Source organism: Ptychodera flava, chromosome 13, assembly GCF_041260155.1.
Source record: "Ptychodera flava strain L36383 chromosome 13, AS_Pfla_20210202, whole genome shotgun sequence".
In the NCBI taxonomy this organism is placed as follows: domain Eukaryota; kingdom Metazoa; phylum Hemichordata; class Enteropneusta; family Ptychoderidae; genus Ptychodera; species Ptychodera flava.
Genome location: NC_091940.1, coordinates 39,214,630 through 39,237,493, shown reverse-complemented (window position 1 = coordinate 39,237,493; position 22,864 = coordinate 39,214,630). Strand labels below are relative to the sequence as shown.

Below are 22,864 nucleotides of genomic sequence, written 5' to 3'. Positions count from 1 at the left end.
ATCGTTATTGTAATTTCCTGCATAAAATTAACAGCGAGGTCAACCGGTCAAATCGTCTTGGCATTTCCTGGCATGGTTATGGAAAAAATTTGACTTTTGAATTTCACAGAAATGTTACTTGGTCCTTCATACAAAATCTATGAGTAGTCTATGAGAAGCTATGAATAATTTCCTTTAAATACAAAACTAGCTAAATCTGACTTTTCACAGACTCTTGATTATTGACATTAACGTTCTTGATTAGACTAGGGCGATTACAAGTTCATGTGTGTGCAAGAAATTTGATTTTGGAACGTCACGAAAAAGGTTGATTCTCTTTAAATTGTGGTATGTGGGGAAACTTTGAATATATTTTTTACAATTTTACAAAACTAGCTATTAAAATCAGTGTTTTAAAAAAGTTTGACAATTGATATAAATGTACGTGACGAGAATATTATATTTAAAGGAGCAGATCTGAAAAACCAATATGACAATTTAAACAAGTGATTATTTGTAAAGTTCAAAAAGGATTCTTTGAAAGGTCAAAGGTCAAATGGGAAATTATAATTCAATTAAGATATTATTGATACGGACTGTGACATCTGGGGGATGGTCGCTGTTTTTTGTGCATGAAAATTCAAGGGGTGGGTAGCTCTTTTTCTTGCAAACACTTTTGAAGAGCCTGGCCAGGGCCATAGGGTGCGAAGGTTTAATGAATCAAATCTGATGATTTTTGAGGGGTCACATTTTACAATTGATGAATTGAGGGGGGGTTAAATTTTAGAAATTTGATTTGGAGGGGGTAGCTTACATTTTCATTTGTCCCTCAAATTCCACCGACCCCCTCCCCGTAAAAACGAATGCTCCCTTAGGTGGTTAAATCTCCGATATACATTGGATATTTACCCACGATTTGACAAAGTATCGTCTAGTATCAGAGTTAAAGTCCGAAATCGCCTATATTTATCGGGTTAATATTGGTGATTTTGAAGACTCGGCGTGCCGAGACACAGTGCAAGGAAATCTAGTATGGTCGTCTAGTATCGATATTAGAGTCTCGGAATTGCCGATATTTATAGGGTAAATATCAGCTATTTCTCAGCGTGCCAAGAAACGATAGCGCAGAAGTCGTTCTAGGCTGAGGTGCAGTCCCGAAATTGCCCATATTTATCGGTTTATATCGGCGATTTTGCAGACCTTTGAAAGGTACAGAACATAACTTAGTATCTTGACAGTTTTTAACATTTTAGGCCCTATTAGGCCTACCTCCGACTCGCCGGACTTTCTTTAGCCACTGTCTTCGAAGGAGCTGCTCTGTGGGAAAACGGTAAAAACTAACACCGTTTTTGTTCTGTCTTTAGTCGTTTTTGCACCCAACTGCACTTTATTCATTTTTCATTCTACTGAGCATTAAAAAGTTGTAACATGCAGAACTGCACTAGACAGTCATAGACTCCGAGTCCAATGCTACGGTAAGCTGTCACACGATAAAAATTACAAACGACCTCAAAAGAGGGCTAAAACTGCAGCAAGTGAAAAATAATACAGTAAAAAATTAGGTCGACCAGCGAGAGATAATACTTGCTAAAACGCAGAGGATAAAAACTGCAACAAGTTAAAACAAATACAGCAAAATACTGACCGACCAGCGGGAAGTAAAACACTTGCAAAGCACAGAGAATAAAAACGCAGACGTTTCGGGTGCGACCCTTCGTCAGTGTTGCACTCGAAACGTCTGCGTTTTTATTCTCTGTGCTTTGCAAGTGTTTTATTTTCCGCTGGTCGGTCAGTATTTTACTGCATTTGTTTTAACTTGTTGCAGTTTTTATCCTCTGTTTATTTACTGTCACACACGCTCATGTATCGCCGATGACGTCACGCACGCTCCTCCCATGAGCCCTTTCGCGCCATGGGATTTCGAGTTTATTTTCGTAAATGTCGTCTACTTCAAAGTCTCCTTCGTCGCGCCGCAGTCGCTGGCGGGTGCAAAGATATGGCAAATTTGAGCTGCATTTTATTCAAGGTGGATTTTACAAGGGATAAATGGTGACACTCCCTAGACTTAGGTTTCCCTGCTACAGCGCGGAGAATTTCCGACATCGGGGAGATTACACAGCACGGAGATAAATTTCCCACAGCGCGGAGATTTTTACACAGTGCAAACATATTAACACAGCGCGGAGAATTGTCGTTTTCGTCCACGGTACAAGAAACATTAAACAATCTCACTCTCTAGCAACACCTTTTTAGCAATAATGATTGCCCTGTATATTCTGCCCCGTTTCCATCAAACTAACGATAGAGGGCGCTGTAGGTCAAACTCTGGGTCAAACCTGGGGTCAAACTCACATGCAAGAAGTGTACCTTATCGAATATTAAATTTGTATAGGCCAGAAGGAATAAAAGCAATGTTCCCCATGATATAGTTGGCACGATGATAGCCCAGAACAGCTGAAAGATGATACATCACCTGGACGTGATTGGTCACGCTAAAAAGACGTTTTGACTTATTTGATTTAAAGACTGGTGCCGTTGTATTGATATATATAAAAAGAAGGATGTCTTGCATCTGCCTTCTGTTTTATTCACTGTGAACGTTTGAGGACTGGTGCATTGTCACGACTTAGATTATCGAAATTTCAAATCGAAAATGTCAAAACAAGTGTTTTAGAATATGATATATCAAGAATCACGACATCAGAAGGGGTGGACGTAATTTGTCACGGATTACTAGCATTTTGAACACCAGATTAATAAAATTCTTAGACAGTATTGCGCCAGGAATGGTTGTCGTACTTCTCTGACCATCTCTTCATTCTGAAATTCATTTATACGTACATATTCATATGAAAGCAACGATACTTCTATTGACAGGAAAAATGTAATAAAAATAAAAAAATTCTTTAAATCTGATAAAGTTTGACTCATCGGCCAATTTCTGAAATTGCTTTCAAATGGAATAAACAGACAAAATGTTTTATATAATTTAAATATGTAAAAGAATGCTATTATGTAGAATTAAAACCAATAATGGCATAATCCCATCAATTCAACTATCAGTGTCAGGCAAGTATGTAACTTTTTATTTTAAATTTTATTTGTTCTTGCACAATGTACCTTCGATTTTTTAAATCTATTGATTGTAACCTGCCTCACTTCAATGACGTTCCTGTCAAATGTCTACTTTTATGCAGTTGAAAGCGTTATTCTGTAAACGTGAAATATTGGTATTCATAATGTCTCGACAAGTTAGAACGTTACACACAGAACGGAGTCTCGCAGTTATTGTATAAGTCAAAAGTACTAGTTTTCAATAACTCAAATAAATTTCTTAATGACACTACATTATAATAGGTTGACAATTTCAGCCTTGACGTTCCGATGATAACTATAATATGTAAATTTTCAATATGCATTAAGATAGCGGAAAAGAGCTGGATTACTAGACGTAACCCGTATCTGCTTCAGGTTTGGCTCGATCGTCTTCCTCTGCACTGTCGTCTTCGTCCTGAAAGCCTCTGCGTTTTTCGGTGGGCGTTTCATATCCTTTTGGGAAAGGCAAGAGAAGGTAAAATAACAAGATTGTCAATACTAAAAGGAAATAACGAAAAACGGCGATTTACTAGGATGAACTAATGACTGTAATCAGTTAACGATAACAACCAAGCCTCATTTAATAAAAATTAGCCAAAATTTATTCCAATGTAAAATAATTTCGTGACCCTAACCTTGGTCCTTTGAATTGCAGGCTTGAGGATCACCTTCATGGTCCTTTGATTCTAGTTTCAGTAAAGGGACTGTTAGAAAGGGAAACGAAATACGATAGATTATCAATATCACCAGTGTCCACATAATGAATCTGCTCAGATGAGACATTTCTACGAATATCAATATTGGCCATATAAATCAATCAATCAAAGGCATTTCTATAGCGCCAAAGTCCATTTTGAGGTTATAAACAAGAACACAAAGATCAAAAAGCTCTCTCAAAGAGATGCTATTTTAAGCCCTTTTTAAAGGTGATCAACGTAGGCGACTGGCGAAGTTTCAACAAATCACTGTTCCACAAATCGGGAGCACATCTTGAGAAGGAGCGTTTCACATACGTTTGCAGGTTACACCGTGGCACATGAAGAAGACTTTTTTTTCATTTGATCGAAGTAAGCGAGGTGAAGGTTTGATGTGAATTAGATCTAATAAGTACCCAGGAGCAGTGCCATTGAATGCCTTGTATGTAATCAGAAGCATTTGGTATTGGATCCTGTATTGTACCGGTAACCAAGATAGCTTGAAAGTCACAACTATGATTAAAATGAGCAATTCATCTGATGGCGCTGTTACTCAGCATTACAATAACGAGTAGAATTTCAAAATTGGATTTTGGGAGTTGTGTGCTGAATTAGGAAACGGATTTAGTTTGCTCCCAAAGTACATGTAGACAAAAAATGCAGGCAATGTGCAGAGTACTCTAATGGCCATAATAGACCGTTCATGGCAACATGAGATACCTTTAAAAAAGTACAGATCCCCAGCCTAACGTTTTTGTGTACTAAATGCAAGGAAAAGGTATGTTAGGGAACCATTTTGGTCACAATATTTTGAAAATGTCCTTATAAAATGTGAACACTCAGCCATAGATTCAGCATAGTAATTTGACTGGGTCGGGAGTTTCTTGGACTTACCGATGGATCAATTCGAATACAAATTACTAGGATCGACCAATGGATGAAATTTTGTTGGGATATCATTTGAGCTATACTTTTTTTTGATGTAGAAATGAGGTATTTGCACATACTTATGACATAGGAAAGAATTTTTAAAATATAAATTGAATACGGACACAGGGACTACAAAGCACTTTTAATGCAGAAGCGCTATTATATCTCTGTATTCAGTAAAGAGTTCACAGAATGCTGCCCTTTCCCCCGGATCCAATGAAGAGTCCACGAATCTCACTATTATGGCTTGGGTAATATTGCTTTATAGAAGAAAAGCCACTGACAATTATATTCAAAATAATTTCTTGACCCTCACCTGCTTTGGCTTTAGCCTGGTCACTTTCCGAATGAACCATTCCACTGTCCAATTTTTCAGGTTGGACTATTTGTTCCTCAGAATAGTCGGATGGAACCCTTTTTCCTCCCATTCCTCGCGGAAAACAACCTCCTAAAATATATGGAAAGATCATTTTTGTTATTATCATAAGTCTTTTGAGAAAGCACGAAACGATTGGCCGTTTTCAGATGGAACTCAGAATTTATGAATCTGCCTTGTACATGCTTTACCATTATTATTCACACCTTAGACAGGCTCAGATTTACCACTGGGGATCTCTTCGACTTATACCACCGGGAATATATAATAAGCATAATTCTAAATTAATAATATTAATATCCAATTTAAATATCTAGTCACAACATATTTTCATTACTATATCAACCTTTAAACCAAATATTCCGGGTGTGGATGATCTTGTTGTCCTCAATCGATTTCATGATAAACTTGTCCCGTGGATTGTCCTTTCGTAGTGTGACAATTTCAGCCTGGACGTAGCGTTTCTTACTATTGTCACGAACATGGTACAATAATCCTGTAAAAATATATAGATCATATTATAGAATCCGCATATTTATAGAAAAACGATACTGTATCAGTTGTTTGAACCACGGTAGCGTCGGTATTTGCAAGTGATGAAGTTAAACTACTGGCTACTTATCAGCAACATCTGTTACTAATTAACTGTATCTAACCATGTAGTGAGATGAAATTGGCCGAAAACAATTTGAATTTTGAATAATTTATTTACCCTCACTTTTTATAGCTTGTGCTTCTGCTCCGGCGTTGGCATGATCATCCGCCTGAGGCGCATTGTTATCTGCATCCTCGGAGCCTCTGCGTCTTTTTGTTGGAGTTTTATATCCTTTTGGAAAAGGTAAAAGAAAGGCAATAACAAGACTAACGTTACAGAAAGGAATTAACCGAATAGAGGCGAATCATCACGGTGAACCCAAGTAGAAATTAGTCAGCAATATTAGATACACTACAATACCAAGACTTGGGTAATAATTCTAAATGATTACTGGCATGTGTTCACCCTAGTTATTTGTCTAAATCAGGTGAAAAATTCTTTTGACCTCATTCAAAAAAGCTAGTTTAACCCTGGATCCAGTGAAGAGTCCACGGAACTCAATATTATGACTTAGATAATATTGCTATATAGAAAAGGGCCAGTAACAATTATATTCTAAATAATTATTTACCTTCACCTGAGTTGGCTTTAGCCTGGTCACTCTCCGAATGAATCAGTGGACTGTCCGATGTTTCAGGTTTGACTACCTGTTCCTCAGAATAGTCGGATGGAACCCTTTTTCCTCCCATTCCACGCGGAAAACAACCTCCTAAAATAAATGGAAAGATCTGTTTTTGTTAATTATCATAGGTCTTTTGAGATAACAAGGAACGATGGGCCGTTTTCAGATGGAACTCTTGTTAAACTGATCAGAAGTTATGAATATGTCTTGTATATGCTACACCAGTGTTATTCACACTTTAGACAGTCTCAAACGTACCACAGGGGATCCTTTGATTTATGTCCCTGGAATATAAAATGAACTGATTTCCAAATTAATATTGTTGTATCAAATTTAAATGTCTAGTCACAACAAAATTATGTTACTATATTAACCTTTAAACCAAATAGTCCGGGCGTGGATGATCTTGTTGTCTTCAATCGATTTCATGATAAACTTGTCCTGTGGATTGTCCTTTCGTAGTGTGACGATTTCAGCCTTGACGTAGCGTTTCTTACTACTGTCATGGACATGGTACAATAATCCTGTAAAGATATTTAGATCATATCATAGAGTCAACATATTTATAGGAAAGCAATACTGTATCAGTTGTTTGAATCATGGTAGCGTCGGTATTTGCAAGTGATGAAGTTAAACTACTGGCTACTTATCAGCAACATCTGTTACTGATTAACTGTATCTAACCATGTAGTGAGATGAAGTTGGCCGAAAACAATTTGAATTTTAAATACTTTATTTACCCTCACTTTTTATAGTTTGTGCTTCTGCTCCGGCGTTGGCATGATCATCCGCCTGAGGCGTATTGTTGTCTGCATTCTCGGAGCCTCTGCGTCTTTTTGTTGGAGTTTTATATCCTTCTGGAAAAGGTAAAAGAAAGGCAATAATTAGACTAACGATGCTGAAAGGAATCGACAGAAATAAGGCGAATAGCTAGGATGGACCCAAGTAAGAAATTAGTCAGCAATATTAGACACACTACAATACCAAGACTTGGGTAATAATTCTAAATGATTACTGGCATGTGTTCACTCTAGTTATTTGTCTAAATCAGGTGAAAAATTCTTTTGGCCTTCCGCAAAAAGGCTAGTTTTTTCCCTGGATCAAGAGGAGAGTCCACGGAACTCACTATTATGACTTAGATAATATTGCTATATAGAAAAGGGCCAGTAACAATTATATTCTAAATAATTTTTTGAGTCTCACCTGCCTCGGCTTTGGCCTGGTCACTCTCCGAATGAATCAGTGGACTGTCCGATGTTTCAGGTTTGACTACCTGTTCCACAGAATAGTCGGATGAAACCCTTTTTCCTCCCATTCCACGCGGAAAACAACCTCCTAAAATATATGGAAAGATCTGTTTTTGTTAATTATCATAGGTCTTTTGAGATAACAAGGAATGATGGGCCGTTTTCAGATGGAACTCAGAATTTATGAATCTGCCTTGTACATGCTTTACCATTATTATTCACACCTTAGACAGTCTCAGACATACCACTGGGGATCTCTTCGACTTGTACCACCGGGGATATGTAATGGACATATTTCTAAATTAATAATAGTGACATCACAATTATGTTACTATATTAACCTTTAAACCAAATATTCCGGGTGTGGATGATCTTGTTGTCCTCAATCGATTTCATGATAAACTTGTCCCGTTGATTGTCCTTTCGTAGTGTGACAATTTCAGCCTGGACGTAGCGTTTCTTTCTATTGTCACGAACATGGTACAATAATCCTGTAAAGATATATAGATTATATTATTAAGTCCGTATAAAAAGCGATACTGTATAAGATCTTTGAATCACGGTTGGTATTTGCATTTCGTGATGTGAAACTAACTGCTACTTATCAGCAACACCTGTCAGTAATTAATCAAACTTAACCATGTAATGAGATGAAATCGGTCGAAAATAATTTCATGATCCTCACTCTTTTTAGGTTGGACCTCTGCTCCAGCGTTAGTCTGATCATCCTCGTATGTACTGTTGTCTTCATCGTGCGAGCCCCTGCCTTTGGAAATACAGACAGGAATTAACGGAAAATAGACGACTACGGTAAAACCAAGGCTTAAATTAGCAATATAACCCAAGCTATACTAGCCCTCCCATAAAAATGAGCTCAGACTGATTTTAATTCAAAATAATTTCGTGACCATTGTCTTGGTCCTTTGAACTGCTGGCTTCTAGATCATCTTCCAGGTCCTTTGATTACAGCTTCTGAAAGGGGACTTCAAGAAAGGGAAAATGAACACACTAGATTATCAATGTCACAAGTGAGCACATAATGAATGCACTTTACTGGGTTTGACAATGGATGGAATTTGTTAAGGATATCATATGAGCTATACGAAATATTTGTGATGTAGAAATGATATGGTTGGATATCTTTGTGAAATATGAAAGAATCCTTTAAAAATATAAATCGCATATGAAAAGAAGGAATTGAAATAAGTTTTGACCCTCACTTGATGTTGCATTGGTTTGATCATCCTCTGAAGGGTCCTGTTCACTGTCAGATTTGTCCTGGTCGCTGTCTTCTTTCTTAACTTTTTTCGGTTTAGTTTTAGTCCCTTTCAAAAACGGAATAAGAATTACAATACCCACATTATCGAGGTAAGGAAACGTACTGGAAACTGATAAGTACGGGGCAAATACACCAGCACGTACGTATCTTCAAAGTACGAAACGGTGAAGTTGGAACTTCAAGAGGAGGAATGCAAATCATTGTTAACTGCAAATATCGCATATGGTATCGCCCCAAACTCTCTGTTGCATCGTCGCTAGTTGGTTGCTTCATCGTTTCAATTGAATTCTGTCACCGCCTCATCATCGCTGCCATTCGTGTTGGTTTAGTTTTTACTGTATAATGTAGCATCGTGATCGCCATCGCATCGGCGCCTTATGCGCCATTGGACTTCATCATGACAAAGCTGCAGCCAATTCGCCTACCCACTATGCGTTCACAAATCCCAATAAAACAACGATTTTTCATTAATTTGGATTTTCAGCGATATGTCATTTTACACAGGTATAGGAACGAGAATTCGAAGGAAATTATAACTTGCATCTAAATAACATTCGTTTTGTAAACCTAGAGGATGGATTTTGCTTACTTGTTCCATGAACGACAACGCGTAAGATTCACTTCAAGTTGCTACGCAACAGAACAGGGAAAGCAAAACACTGGTCGCTTGCTAAAATTACGAGTTAATATTAAAAATTCTTGCCTGAATACATGAGATTATGTTCCCGAGAGCAGGTGACCATCTGCCCGACGCCAGGGGGGGCAAATGGTCTCCTGCTGGGAGGGCACATAAACCATGTATTCAGGCAATACCAGGGCTCGAAATTAGCAGTAGTCTCGCGTCCATAGACTACCAACGTTTGCCTGGGGCTACCAAAGTCCATGAAATGGTAGCCCACATGGACTACCAAAGCCTGGGACATGACATTTAGTCAGTATTTAGTGTGTCATGTCCGGTCTTTCACTTATGGACGAGCTAAATGCAGTGAAACCCAGCTGGCCACAGTAATGCCAGACTATGTCTTTGTTTTGCCAATTACAAAGACGACCTTGCGATGGAACTTTGCAATGTACTTGGATGAGCTAACTCCCTGGATGTTCCTATTCAAATCAATGCATTGATTTGCACTCATATCGAGGCATGTAATAAATGGAATCATTGGTTTTTGTCATTCATTCGATGCTATATTGTCGGTCGAAATATTATCAGAGTGAGCTTTCCGAGACATCCCAATCGGCACTGCATCTCGTCGAGAAAAGATGATCGAGTGAGTTTGTTCGGCTTTCAGACAGACAGGACATAGCGATAGACATCAAATCAGGTCCAATAATCATTATCATTTAATGTAATTATGAAATTGACCAGGTCCAAGGGACATATCGAAAATGACAAAGGCAATTGGGTCATCTTAAACCACGAAATAGTGGTGGTACCAGGTGTCAGGAATGGGTCTGATGGGTAAGCGTACCCTGCCAGCTAGCTGCACCCGTCAAGATTGACCAAAAGCGACAAATCCATTGTTATTTGGTGAATTCACCAAATTTCTTTTGTGAGTCAAAATTTGGTATGCTGTCACTCATCATTCGAGAAATAATGACCCAAACTCACCCCTTTGTTTTAAAGTAACTCCTCAATTATAAACGTAATGTATGACGTATCATACTGTTGAAAACAAAGCTGCAAGAAAGAGTAACAGCCTAAGAAATTTTCGACAACGTGAAGATTGTGCCGCCGTAGCCATGCATGGCCGCCATGCACCTCATCACGAAAGGTATTATGTTCACCTTTGGACTCTGGATGACGAAATACAATCGAAACCTTGGCATTTCACAGGCATGGAGGTATATTAATAACAGAAGCTGCTATAGAGTATGTTTCTATAATACGATCTGCAGCCATAAAATAATCGAAATTGGATTCCTTATTTAAGCTACACGGTGGTGGGGACCAAGTCATGAATGTGTAGTACTTTCAAAATCCTCTAAAACTAGGGAAAGGACTTATACAGAGGTTCAAATCAAAACCCTCGAACATTAACATAGCATGAAACGCGCGAAAAAATACGGGTTACATGAGTGAACCCGTGGCTGAAATTAGTCACTATAGCAATATTACCAAAGCCATAGTAGTCGTTTAAGAGGCGTGTCATTTATTTTCACTGACCTAGACGAATTGCCAGTGCGAACACAGGGCTGAGTATTTAAGTACTTCTTGATCTGAACTCAAAAAACAACTGGCACTGTGTTTCTATGGTCCAACGAAAAATTAATACTTACGAGCCATTATAAACAAACTCCAATTTCAGGGATTGTGAAATATTTCTCTTGGGACTTCCTTATAGTGCGGCAAACCTTTAAACAATGGGCATGCCCTCGGATCCTTGCCAAACTGCGCATGTGCATTCTACCAGAAGATAAATTATCTCAATAGAATAAAAATACAAATTACGTCATTAGACTCATGTTTACGTCTCGAAATATGCTTGCGCCAAAGGGACATAGGTTGTCCGATTATAAATTAACATACCTGTACGACACTCGTTCTCGAACCTACTCGTGTTAGGGAACCGTCATTATTTACAGCCGGGGGTAGGAAGAATGGGAGAGGCGTCACTCAAAAATGATGAACAGAAGAGAGGTTACTCAAAATAGTATAAAAAGGGGGTTTATGTGGAAAATATGTATGGAAGCTGTTCAAAGTATCACAAAATGCCATTTAATTGACGTCAAATTTTCCAAAATGTCTGGATAGGATCAGTCTCCCCAATGTATTCACTACTTTACAGCTGCTTGGTCATCAAACACACATACTTGTATCTAATAATGCAGCGAATACAAACAACACATCTGACTTCAAGCTGTCTTTGCAATACCTTGCAGTGATACGCCCTCCTTTGTTGCATCCCAATACTCAGGGGCAATTGGCGAGTTCAAATTGACATATTCATTATTTATATATGAAAACAAAATCAAATTTATACATGTTTGTTTGATACACAGCTTTAACCGATATTCTGACAGGCAGTATTACTTCCCAGTTTGCCGAGTCAGGAAAAAAAACGGTACTATTGATCCAAAAGCTAGAGTTTTTCCAACACGATTGGAATCAATTTGCGAGAATAGGATATTGTAGTAATATGACATTAAAATTGTCCGTTAACCATTTCCAACCAAAGTAGGCAGTAGCAGGGCATGTAGCTAGCTGCATTAAATGTGATAATTCTGACAATATATTTGTTCAGTTTATACAATGGCGTTATTCTCCTACTTCCTGTAGAATGTTGAACTGCCCAATACAACCTGTGTACGTGTACCGTACATTTGTATTATTGACAAATTACTTCAAGTCTGGACTCTAATTCAGTTATCACCAATGTTTGCAAATTCAGACTTTATCGACAAACTGAATATTGTGTGTTTCAGCATGCTGTAGGGAGACAGCAAGAAGCTGCATCTTATATATTGCATAGAAATATTGATAAAAAATATCAGTAGTTGCAGCTTCTGCTCCGTTACGAGGCCAACTTTTTTAACGAAAATTCAATGTCATTCATATATGTTTAGATTATTCCATAGACCCGAGGAAAATGTTTTTTTCTCGAGGGTCTATGATTATTCTGAGATTAAAATGTGAAATGTGATAAAAATGGTTCTAGTGTTTGTTTAATTTACTAACATTAGAACTATTGGATGACAGATGACATAAATGTTATTTATTTTTCATATAACCATCTAACAAATCTTGGAATAGCAAAGTGAAAAAATTAAAAGGCAAACAAAATATTTTCAGGTCCGCCCCTTTTAAGCAGACCAAAACTTTCAAGTCCTCCTCTACTACCCCAAGATTTTTCGAATCCCCCTGAATTCCTCCAGCTCCCCCCCCCCACCATCGTGAATGCTGCCTAAATCGTCTAGAAGGTAAGCTTTTAAAAAACATTTCTGTTAGAAATACCATTGATATTGCGAGGGAGCGAATTCCATTGGAGAGTAGCTGCATATGTACGCCATCTTTACTTTGTGCCAATTTTACTATAGGTACATAAAAACTGGCCCGCTTGGAAAAGCGGGTTGGATAATCGTGGGGGTATCGAGTCTAACTACTGAGTTACTTCGTGGGCAAAACAACCGTGTAACAAAAAGTAAACTTGCAAGTATGCAATTTACGTAATTCAAAAATGTCCAAAATACCAAGATTTTTAAATAAAGGTGTGCTTGAAGCATGAAAATAAGAGAAACTAATTAGGCGGACGGACTATTTTGGTTTTTCGAAATTCGAAAATTTTATTTTTCTGCATAGAGTTAATACAGGGATGGCGGCAATTTTGAATTTTAAATATCGGTATTATGTTATTTGTTTCTCTAGGATTAAAATTTGCACGGTGATCCCCGATTTTTATTCTTGATTTTGGAAGAGTATGGTTGAAAGATTCCTTAAGGAAAGTTTGAGCAAAAGTTTAAGACTTCCACTTTCGAGGCGTATACTACCTTAATATGAGACTGCCGGTTAGAGTCTGGTCGACAGAAATACCAAGGTAAGTTGCAGAGGAGACTATTTGCAATGGACGTCCACCTATTTCTAAAAAAAATTACTGGTCAGGTGCATTTGTTTACGGGGGTTGAATTACCATGTGGTGTCACTGTGTTAGATTTCGAGATGCAATGACAAGAATATTTTTTCTGTTCCAAAAATCTACAAAAATACAAAGACTTAGCCGTATTCTTTATGGTTTTTATAAATATGTCATTGTGTGCCTATTTGCACACATTTTTCTTATGCAATGTAAAAACACTTATAAAGCAATGTTTTCGAACTCTACACTGCAGAAGATATAATATATATACTTCTGTCTTCATTGGCACTCTAATGGTTGAAGGTGGAATTTGTCCTATTAAGGTTCCAAGACAAGAAATTTACCTTTTTAAGCTAGCAATTCTCTAGTGGTTAATAAGCTCAGAACCCCCGTAAATTATATATTTTCGGAAAGCCTAGATATAGAGGAATATTTCGTTTACCATAGTGTGACCATTGTTTACATAACTATCACGTGACAGAAATTTGCATAACCTTTCAAAAATCGGTTTCTCCTATGTTTTGTTTCAATGATTTGAGATATATGGCTGAAATTTGTATGAGTGCATACTGTCTTAAGAATCTTCCAAAGTGTGTCTCAGAATTGTTTTAAACCTTCTTAAACAATCTTTATGCAAGGAATACTTCCACAGCGGTGAATTTAACACTAGTTGATTTCTTTAAAATTGTGCACCAAAAACACTAAGCAAGATATAAAAAATCTGAGACATACTTTGGAAGAGCGTCGTGACAGCTTGCATTCCAGAAAGTTTGAGTCAGATATTTTGAAGTATTGAAACAAAACATAGGGAAAACTGATTTTTGAAAGGTATGCAAATTACATGTCAAGTGATAGTTATGTAAACAATGGTGACACTGTGGTTACCAAAATGTTCCCCTATATCTAGGCTTTTAGAAAATATATAATTTACGTTGGTTTTGAGCTTATTAACCACTAGAGAATTGTTAGATACAAAAAGGTCAATTTCTTGTCTTGGAACCTTAAATGGGATTTTCATGTTAAAGTTTATCTCTGTGACAGAGTACAACATTCTTCCCAATAGTGACTGTTTTGCATTTATTCATCCAGGAAAGTCTTAACTAAAAACAAAATATTAAAAGCTGGGAAGCCTTGGCTAGTCTAAGTAATTGTCCTCACTTATTTAAGAATATCAACTTGAAGACATTGCAGTCCTATTGTCCAGAATTGCTCTGTCTTTGTATGTGATCTAGATGGACCAAGATTGTTGCAAAAATAACTTTATGTTACTTAATACTCCAAAGGTCGACTGCTATATCACTGTGATTTAGTAGATTCTCAAAACCACTCAAGTCTTGATCAGAATTGCATATGTCATATGTAAAGGAACTCACAAATATTCACGTCTGAACATATTCTACATACTTACACCAAAACCAAACAAGTTAGTACCCCTCCTTAAGCCAGTTGTAAATTTTGTCCTATGAGTGTGTTCAACCACATAATGAAAGAATGTCTCCCAACAAACAAGGTACTTCAGAAGAGAACAATGAAACAGGTGACATTTATGTCACACTATACAGCTACTGTGACCTGATTTCCTGTTGAATATTTTGGCCTGACTGACCATAGCCGTAGCCTGCGGGGGGGCAGCTGCCCCCCTGGAATTTTCGTGAAAAGTGAAATTTTTCGAATACACAGAAATGATGATCAAGCACACATGCCTTGAATTGATGATTTACAAACGTCAAGTGTCTCTGTTATTCACTACTGACTCTTCGCTATTTCTATCTTTGCTGTAGTTTATTGTCTGCTGGATTAATTGAATCAAGTGTTACTTTTTCCAGCGCTCTGAATAAAATGTAACTCTTTTGCAGTTTAAACAAATAATAAAACATCTTTGTGCGGGAAAATACAAAAAAGAAGTGCGAACGCACATGCACTGTATTTAGTCAAGTAACACGGCAGTTCGACTATTCGCCTTCACACACTGTCAGCTCTCGCAATTTGCCAAAAATGACAGATAGTGAAAGTCCGAAGAAACGACGTCGTGTTCAGCAATCTATTTTGACATTTGTCAGGAAGCAGGCAGGGTAAGCATACCATTTTGTAGTGGGCCAAAGGGAGAAAGTCCGAGGCGTTCAACGTGACGTCAGATCGCACGCATGCATCGCAGTGGCTACGAGCGCGTTCGTTCGCCTCTTTTTATGGCAGGCAGATCTCTTTTTGGAATATTTGGTGGCCCTGAAAAGGGCCGTTCGTTTTGTGAGCGATCAACATGATCACTCTGAATCAGAGCTTGAAGCCTCTTCTAAGTGTTCAAGTTCGGTACGGGCAAACTGAAACGTTTCTGCATTTTTGAAGTAGGCTTCTATTAATGCAGCAATAGTGCCCCAAACATCTTCAAATATCTCCCCAAACATGTGGTTTAACTGGAGGTGAAATAGCTGATCATGAAGCTCTTGCAGAATTCTGGTGAGTGTACAGTCATTCAGAACGCGTTCTAAGAAAGCGCACCTAACAAATGCCGGTCGATGGGAAATGGAACGCAAAATATCCCAAACGAAGGGCACATTAACGTTATCCCATAAACTCATGTTGAAGTTGACGGTTTAGTGACTGAACAGTAACTGTGACAATTTGCGCCACTATTAGCTGAAATAGTAAAGACGTCATTGGGCGCATCATCGAATTGTAATACTTTGTAACAGTCATGAATGCCGCCACAGGGATTAATTCATAAGTATTGCGTCCTCAAACTTTCGAATGGTATGCAGTCATAAAATAACAGAAACATTAATTTTTCTAGTACATTATACAACATTCGTAACAAAAGACTTGCGAACAGGAGAGATTAGTGGACTGGTAAAGTCCTATTCAAAACACAGTATGTTTCCATGTCAAACTTCAAAAAGACGCGCACCGGGGGGGGGGGGGGGGGGCAGATAATTTAATTACTTTGGCCTTAGTGAAATGTACTGGTTTGTAGACTGAATGCCAAACACACGTTATCAGTTCGGTACCAAACAACATTTATAATGACATTTTCGATATTTCATATGGAATAAATTACCCCTACTTTCCGATTCTGGGTTTCGACTATACTATAGGCAAGTGAAAAATCACTCTCGTGAACTTTTATTTCATTGGCCCCAAAAGTAAAGCCCTTGCAACTGCACAAAACATAACGGCAACAAGTATGACATCACATGAATGCTAATCACACTAGTAACGATGAAAATTGTTGTCAGCTTTGAAAATTACACTCACTGATCCACTTCTACGCAATCCGTAAAATCGTTCTCACACTCGTATTTCAGGTTTTCACAAATGCAATGAATTGCCAGATTTTCTTCAAGTTAGACTAAATTTGATACAAATATTGCGGAAATGTATTTTTTTAACATGAAGTTTTTGTTGCTTCTTGAAATGATGGGTGGGTGTTCATTTAATTAGGCGAAATTATCCAAGAGCTACAAGATTACGTTACATGTGGGAGTCTGTGGCAGAATTGCAAATAAAATGTTTCACTTTTTTAAACAAAATTTCCAATTTCAGCCAAACTGATCATCAGCCTGACTCGATGACCCCATCCACCAGTACGCAAACTGTCCAAAGCAAAGACTTCAGCTCTATGGATGCGGATGATCCAGTAGAAACCTGTAAAAATGAATGGCCCGATGATGTTGTTGACTCAAGTAACCCATATACCGACCCAGCAAACTATAAGCAACATCTCGCTGATGAAGATCACAAATTTGCATTCTTGTCGGCAAAATTTAAGCCAAGCGAAACGTATGCTTTTCCTGTAATTGCAGGTAGAAGGTACAATACATCTTGGGAAGAAAATAGACCCTGGCTTCGATACAGCGTAAAAAATGACAGTGCATATTGTGCTTATTGCCTTTGTTTTGGTTCTGTCCAACACTCACCTTTCTTAAACCAAGGTTTTAAGAACTGGAAAAAAGCCACAGGTGTTAAAGAGAGTTACCTTAACAACCATGCTTCCAGCGTTGACCACATTGTATCAACTGAAAAAGTTATGAACTTTCTGCATTGTAGGAAAAATACAGGTAGTGATATTCGTGCGAAAATAAACAAAGCAGAACAAAACAAACAATTCAGAATAAAGAAAGGAATCCTTTCTATCATCGACGTTGTTATCGCTTTGGGTCAAAGGGGGATCCCATATCGAGGTAACTGGGTGAAAGAAGACCAAGCTGAAGATGGAAACTTTGCATTTTTCATTGACTGGAAGTCAAAATTTGATCCTGACTTGGCTGATCACCTCCGACATGCCAGTGGAATAGCAAAGTATACTTCACCCCAGATCCAGAATGAAATAATGTTACTGTGTGAGAGTCATATCAGGGAAAGGATTGTCAGCTCAATAACTCAATACTGGAGTGTTATGGCAGATGAAACACAAGATTGCTCAACTTCTGAACAAATCAGCCTGTGTGTACGTTATGTCAAGGGATATGAAGTCTGTGAGGATTTCCTTGGCTTTGTCCAAATACGGCAAATGGATGCAAGTACGATTTCTGCAACAATCATCGAGTCACTCACCAGATGGGGTTTGAATTTGGATAACTTAGTTGGACAAGGTTATGATGGCGCTGCAGTGATGAGCTCAAATAAAAATGGTGTTCAAGCAATAATTCAGAAACGGTTCCCAAATGCAACGTATGTCCACTGTCGTTCACACGTCCTTGCCCTTGTCCTTGCAGCTGGTTGCAAGCAAGTTCCTGAAATTCGTAACTTGTTTGATAACGTAGAAAAACTAACATGGTTTTTGAGCGGCAGTGCGAAGAGAAGGGCAATTTTCGAGAATGTCAACACTAAAGGAGTAGACAGTGATCTTGATGAACTGCTACACGATGATAATGATGAGGATGAATTCAAGAGATCCAGTACGGAAATTAAGCACGGGTCGCAAAGGAAATATCTCCCAAAGCTATGTCCGACCCGGTGGTCTGCCAGAGTAGATACCTTAAGCTTTGATTGCAAAATACAGGCAAGTTTTAGAAGCACTTGAACAAATACGAGACAACAGTGGTGGGATGCTAAACGAGATGCGGGTGCATATGCCAGGCTTCTTACAGATCCACAATTTTTAGTGTCTTTGGTGGTCGCCCATTTCGTCCTAAGCTACTGTGCACCCGTGACAAAGGCACTACAGGCAGTTAACTGTGACCTTGGTAAAGCTTACAAAGACATCCAACTTTGTAAAGAGTGTATGACAAATGGACGCAGTGATTCAACGTGGGACAAACTTTGGAATAGAATAACCATCGTAGCAGATTCCATAAACATCACTGTTTACAAACCTAGAACAGCAAGCACACATCGTCATCGATCAAATGCTGGCCATAGCCAAGAACAAAGTAACAGTGACTATTACAAAGTGAACGTATATTTCAGATTTGTTGATCATGTCATCCAGGAACTGGAGACAAGATTTGATGAACAGCACTCTAATTTGGTATCTGCTCAGGCTCTGATTCCGTGCAATATTGACCAGCTGACGTCAACAACTGTGAAATCCATCAGAGAATACTATGGAAAGTTTCTCAGCAGAGGGGATACTTTGGCATTGGATACGGAGATCGACAGGTGGATCACACTCCATAGGAAAACCCAAATAGAGTCCAGACAACAGAATGTTAGTGAAGCATTGGTGGCCTGTGATCCAGAATACTTTCCTGTAATTAACAAAATTCTGGTGATATCCTGACCACCCCAGTTGGCAGTGTTTCTTGCGAACGTTCTTTTCCGCATTGCGTCGCCTTAAGCTATGGACAAGGGCAAGTATGGCAGAAGATCGCCTCAGTGCACTTGGGATGCTGTTAGTGCACAGAAATTCGCGTTATATCCCAACTCCAGAGGAAGTGTATTCGAGGAAAACAAACTGAGAAAGCTGTTAAACTAGGTACTGTACGGAGTTAAAATCATACTTATGACTTATTAATATTTCACAAAGCAACTCTGCCCCCCTTGGCGGTTTGGTCAGCTACGGCCATGCTGACTCATTATAAGCATGGACAAGAGGGATAAAGCATCTCAGGGTTTACATAACAAACCTAAAACTGCAAACCGTTTATATATATATATATATATATATATATATATATATATATATATATATATATATATATATATATATATATATATATATATATATATATATATATATATATATATATATATATATATATATGAGCCCATATTTTTCAATCCTCAACAATGTGTAACCGTACTCTCTGTGCCCAAGTTCAGAGGTTGCCATAAAGCCATTATGGTGATAACCGGGAGGGCACATTGTATACATTTTGTGTATTTCGCTCACTGCTTTAATAGTAGTTAGAGCACTCTGAGATTGTTGGGCAGCCTCTTGCATAATATAAGGGGCGTTCACTGTTGGCACTATGCTTCGCTCATGGTACGTATTGCCGTTAGAGCACTCTGGTGAGTCCATATTTTTCAATCCTATATATATATATATATATATATATATATATATATATATATATATATATATATATATATATATATATTATATATATATATCAGCCAGTCTATACTCAACAAATATCAAAATTAGAATAATAATGCATGCTAGGGAGTATTCAGTTATTATAGCAGGAGTTGTGTGCCAAGTTCTTCTTGAGTCCCCGTCAAAATAATAGGACTCCACCCATTAAAAAATGTTTGATTACCCCTAAATTTCATGACCCCTTCCTCTGAGAGGAAATGTTGATATTTCATTACTTTTCTTCTTTATGTAAAAGTTATCTGCACAGTAACTCTAACTAAGGTTTGGTAGGTAATTCAATGAATAATGAATAACATTTTTATGTCATCCAATGGTTCAAATGTTAGTAATAATTAAACAAAATCTAGTACAATTTTGTTGCATTCCATGAAATTTATCACGGAAAACTAAAAATGTATGAATGCCATTGAATTTTTATAAAAAACAAATAGGCCTCTTAACAGGGCAGAAGCTGCAACTGTTGATAATTTTTCCAGTATTTCTGTGCAATGTATCAAAAACTGTTTCTTGCTGTCTTCCTACAGGATGGTGAAACTCACAATATTCAGTTCGTCGACTAAGCCTGTATTATATAAATATTGGATGATAATTGAATTAGCATCCACACCGAAGGTCATTTGTCAATGATAGGAATGCATGCTGTGTTGGCAAGATGTATATTGTACAGTTCAACATGCTGTAGGAAGTAGAACGAGAACACAGTTGTACAAACAGAACAAAAATACTGTCAAAATACCTAGGGGCAGTGTCATTGTCATTGCATATCGGCAGTGACAGCGACAGCTCTGACCCTGTGATGTAGTTGAAGAAGAGTTTGAGTCATAGGATGCTCGACAGTGAAACATACTTTTAAACAAGATCAGCAAAAAGAGGACGACCAGTCATCAGGGATTTTTGAATTCTCTGGCATATTAGCACAATCAAATATTAAATAAACAAGATGGGGTCACCATGCTTGATCTTCTGCATAGAAATACATATATGACTCTACAAACTGCTGATAACAGTTAGTGTCAATCATCTGTGAGCAATGCTGCACAATACATTTTTTTTTCTGTCGTACATCGTTAAAAAATATGTGGCCCTATGAATTTGGGGGGGGGGGTACTTGAAAAGTTTCGATCATATAGAGGGGGAATTGAAATTGTTTTGAGGGTATTGGGGGATCTGGAAAAAATAAAATTGCAATAGTGATTCCTCCAGCCTCCTCACCATTATTTGTGAACTCAGCCTAACCAGTAACTTGCTGGTTGCATATATCAGCACCGCATCAAGCTGATGTATACCAAGAAATAATATACTACCTATCACTACAACTGTTCAGGTGATGGCAGGTTTTAAGGTTTGAATTGTTAGAATCAAATCATGAAGAAGAGTGGGTACCTTGACTAAGCGGTGACAGCTGTCACAGTCGAGACAGCTGTGGGTCCCAGAGGTGTGTGGCTCTTCACTTCGGGAAGACTCTATTTGATACAACAAGCCATATGATATAGGGGCTTCACGAAGCGAGGAGCCACGCGCCCGTGATGGGTCCATAACTGTGGTGTTTTCAGACGGAAGTCCTGCATTTTACTGGCTGGTTTTGACCTAAACGACTTGTAACCCCTCCATCCTAGGGGTTAAAGTCGTGAAAGTCAAAACAAGTCCATAAGATGTAGGGATCCCTTATAGGATGGAGGGGTTACAAGTCCTTTAAGTCAAAATCAGCCCGTAAAATGCAGGAATCCCGTCTGGAAACACCACAGCTATGGCCCAACAGCAACAGTCGACTTTACAGCTTCGATATATACCTCTCAGAAGTGCTGGTTATGCGAGTGATCATCAGTTGCTTTGTGAACCCGTACACATATCTGGAAGGTAGGCCGGTTATGGGATGCCGAATGTAAAATAATTAGTTTACACATCACATCATAGTCTCTGCCTGGATACACACACACACACACACACACACACACACACACACACACACACACACACATAACACGTACATAACACATGCACACATACAATTGATACACACACATACATACATACATACATACATACATACATACATACATACATACATACATACATACATACATACATACATACATACATACATACATACATACATACATACATACATACATACATACATACATACATACATACATACATATACGTACGTTCATATGTACATATCACACATACATACATACATACACACAAACATACATATACATGTCTGTATATGTAGACACATATATATATACGAGTTAACGTACACACGGTATCTGTGAGAATACACGAGCACATATACATTCATTACAGGACATATAGAAGACATTGGTGGAAGCACAGTCCCTCCTGGAGGGACCGTGGTGGAAGGTCTGCTCATGATACATACCAACAAAGGACGCACAAACTTATACACAAACACATTCCCACAATTACTGCACACTGTCAACGTTGACGACGATACGTATCACGGAGATACATAGTACATGCAGATTTCTCAAACACACGAGTGAGTTCAGCTTCGCGACACACATGTGAGCTTCGCTACACAAGTGAGCCGACACACATACAATTCAAAGATACAGATATCACTGAGACTGAATGCACATGCGTTGAAACAGCGACGCATACAAGTGAAGTTTCTCAAACACACAAGTGACTTCAGACACACAGGTGACGGGGGTCCCACTCATATTCTAGGAAAACTGCAAAACACACAAGTGACTTCAGACACACAGGTGACGGGGGTCCCACTCATATTCTAGGAAAATGCTCTGCATAACATACAAGTGAATTCAGACACACAAGTGACAGGGGTCCCACTCATATCGTAGGAAAATGCTTAGCTATTTATGTTACCGAAATTGAAGTGTAATAAAGGGAAAGTGGCTTCACACATCACTCATTGCGTCTTGTATTTGCTTTGGTGAGTTTAGTTT

General features: G+C 38.2%; 2 protein-coding genes across 4 annotated transcripts; one reads left to right on the top strand and one right to left on the bottom strand.

The window, feature by feature from the left end:
- Positions 1-3,057: 3,057 nt before the first annotated feature.
- On the bottom strand, positions 3,058-11,197 carry LOC139148412 (uncharacterized). Of its 3 annotated transcripts, none has more exons than XM_070719857.1 (13): positions 11,097-11,197; positions 8,761-8,865; positions 8,226-8,306; positions 7,882-8,031; positions 7,497-7,628; positions 7,034-7,150; positions 6,668-6,817; positions 6,243-6,380; positions 5,789-5,902; positions 5,423-5,572; positions 5,017-5,148; positions 3,711-3,779; positions 3,058-3,528 (listed from the first exon to the last, which is right to left on the bottom strand). In XM_070719857.1, the coding sequence occupies exons 1-13, from the start codon at positions 11,101-11,103 to the stop codon at positions 3,425-3,427; spliced, it is 1,449 nt and encodes a 482-aa protein (XP_070575958.1). In that variant the 5' UTR covers positions 11,104-11,197; the 3' UTR covers positions 3,058-3,424. The 3 variants fall into 3 exon arrangements, with proteins under 3 accessions (XP_070575958.1, XP_070575959.1, XP_070575960.1); XM_070719858.1 differs by having other exon boundaries at positions 5,795-5,902; XM_070719859.1 differs by having other exon boundaries at positions 7,040-7,150.
- Positions 11,198-13,310: 2,113 nt separating this feature from the next.
- LOC139148598 (52 kDa repressor of the inhibitor of the protein kinase-like) lies at positions 13,311-19,106 on the top strand. The gene is made up of 4 exons (XM_070720084.1): positions 13,311-13,351; positions 16,928-17,164; positions 17,432-18,386; positions 18,816-19,106. The coding sequence occupies exons 1-4, from the start codon at positions 13,311-13,313 to the stop codon at positions 19,104-19,106; spliced, it is 1,524 nt and encodes a 507-aa protein (XP_070576185.1).
- The last annotated feature ends 3,758 nt before the right edge of the window (positions 19,107-22,864 follow it).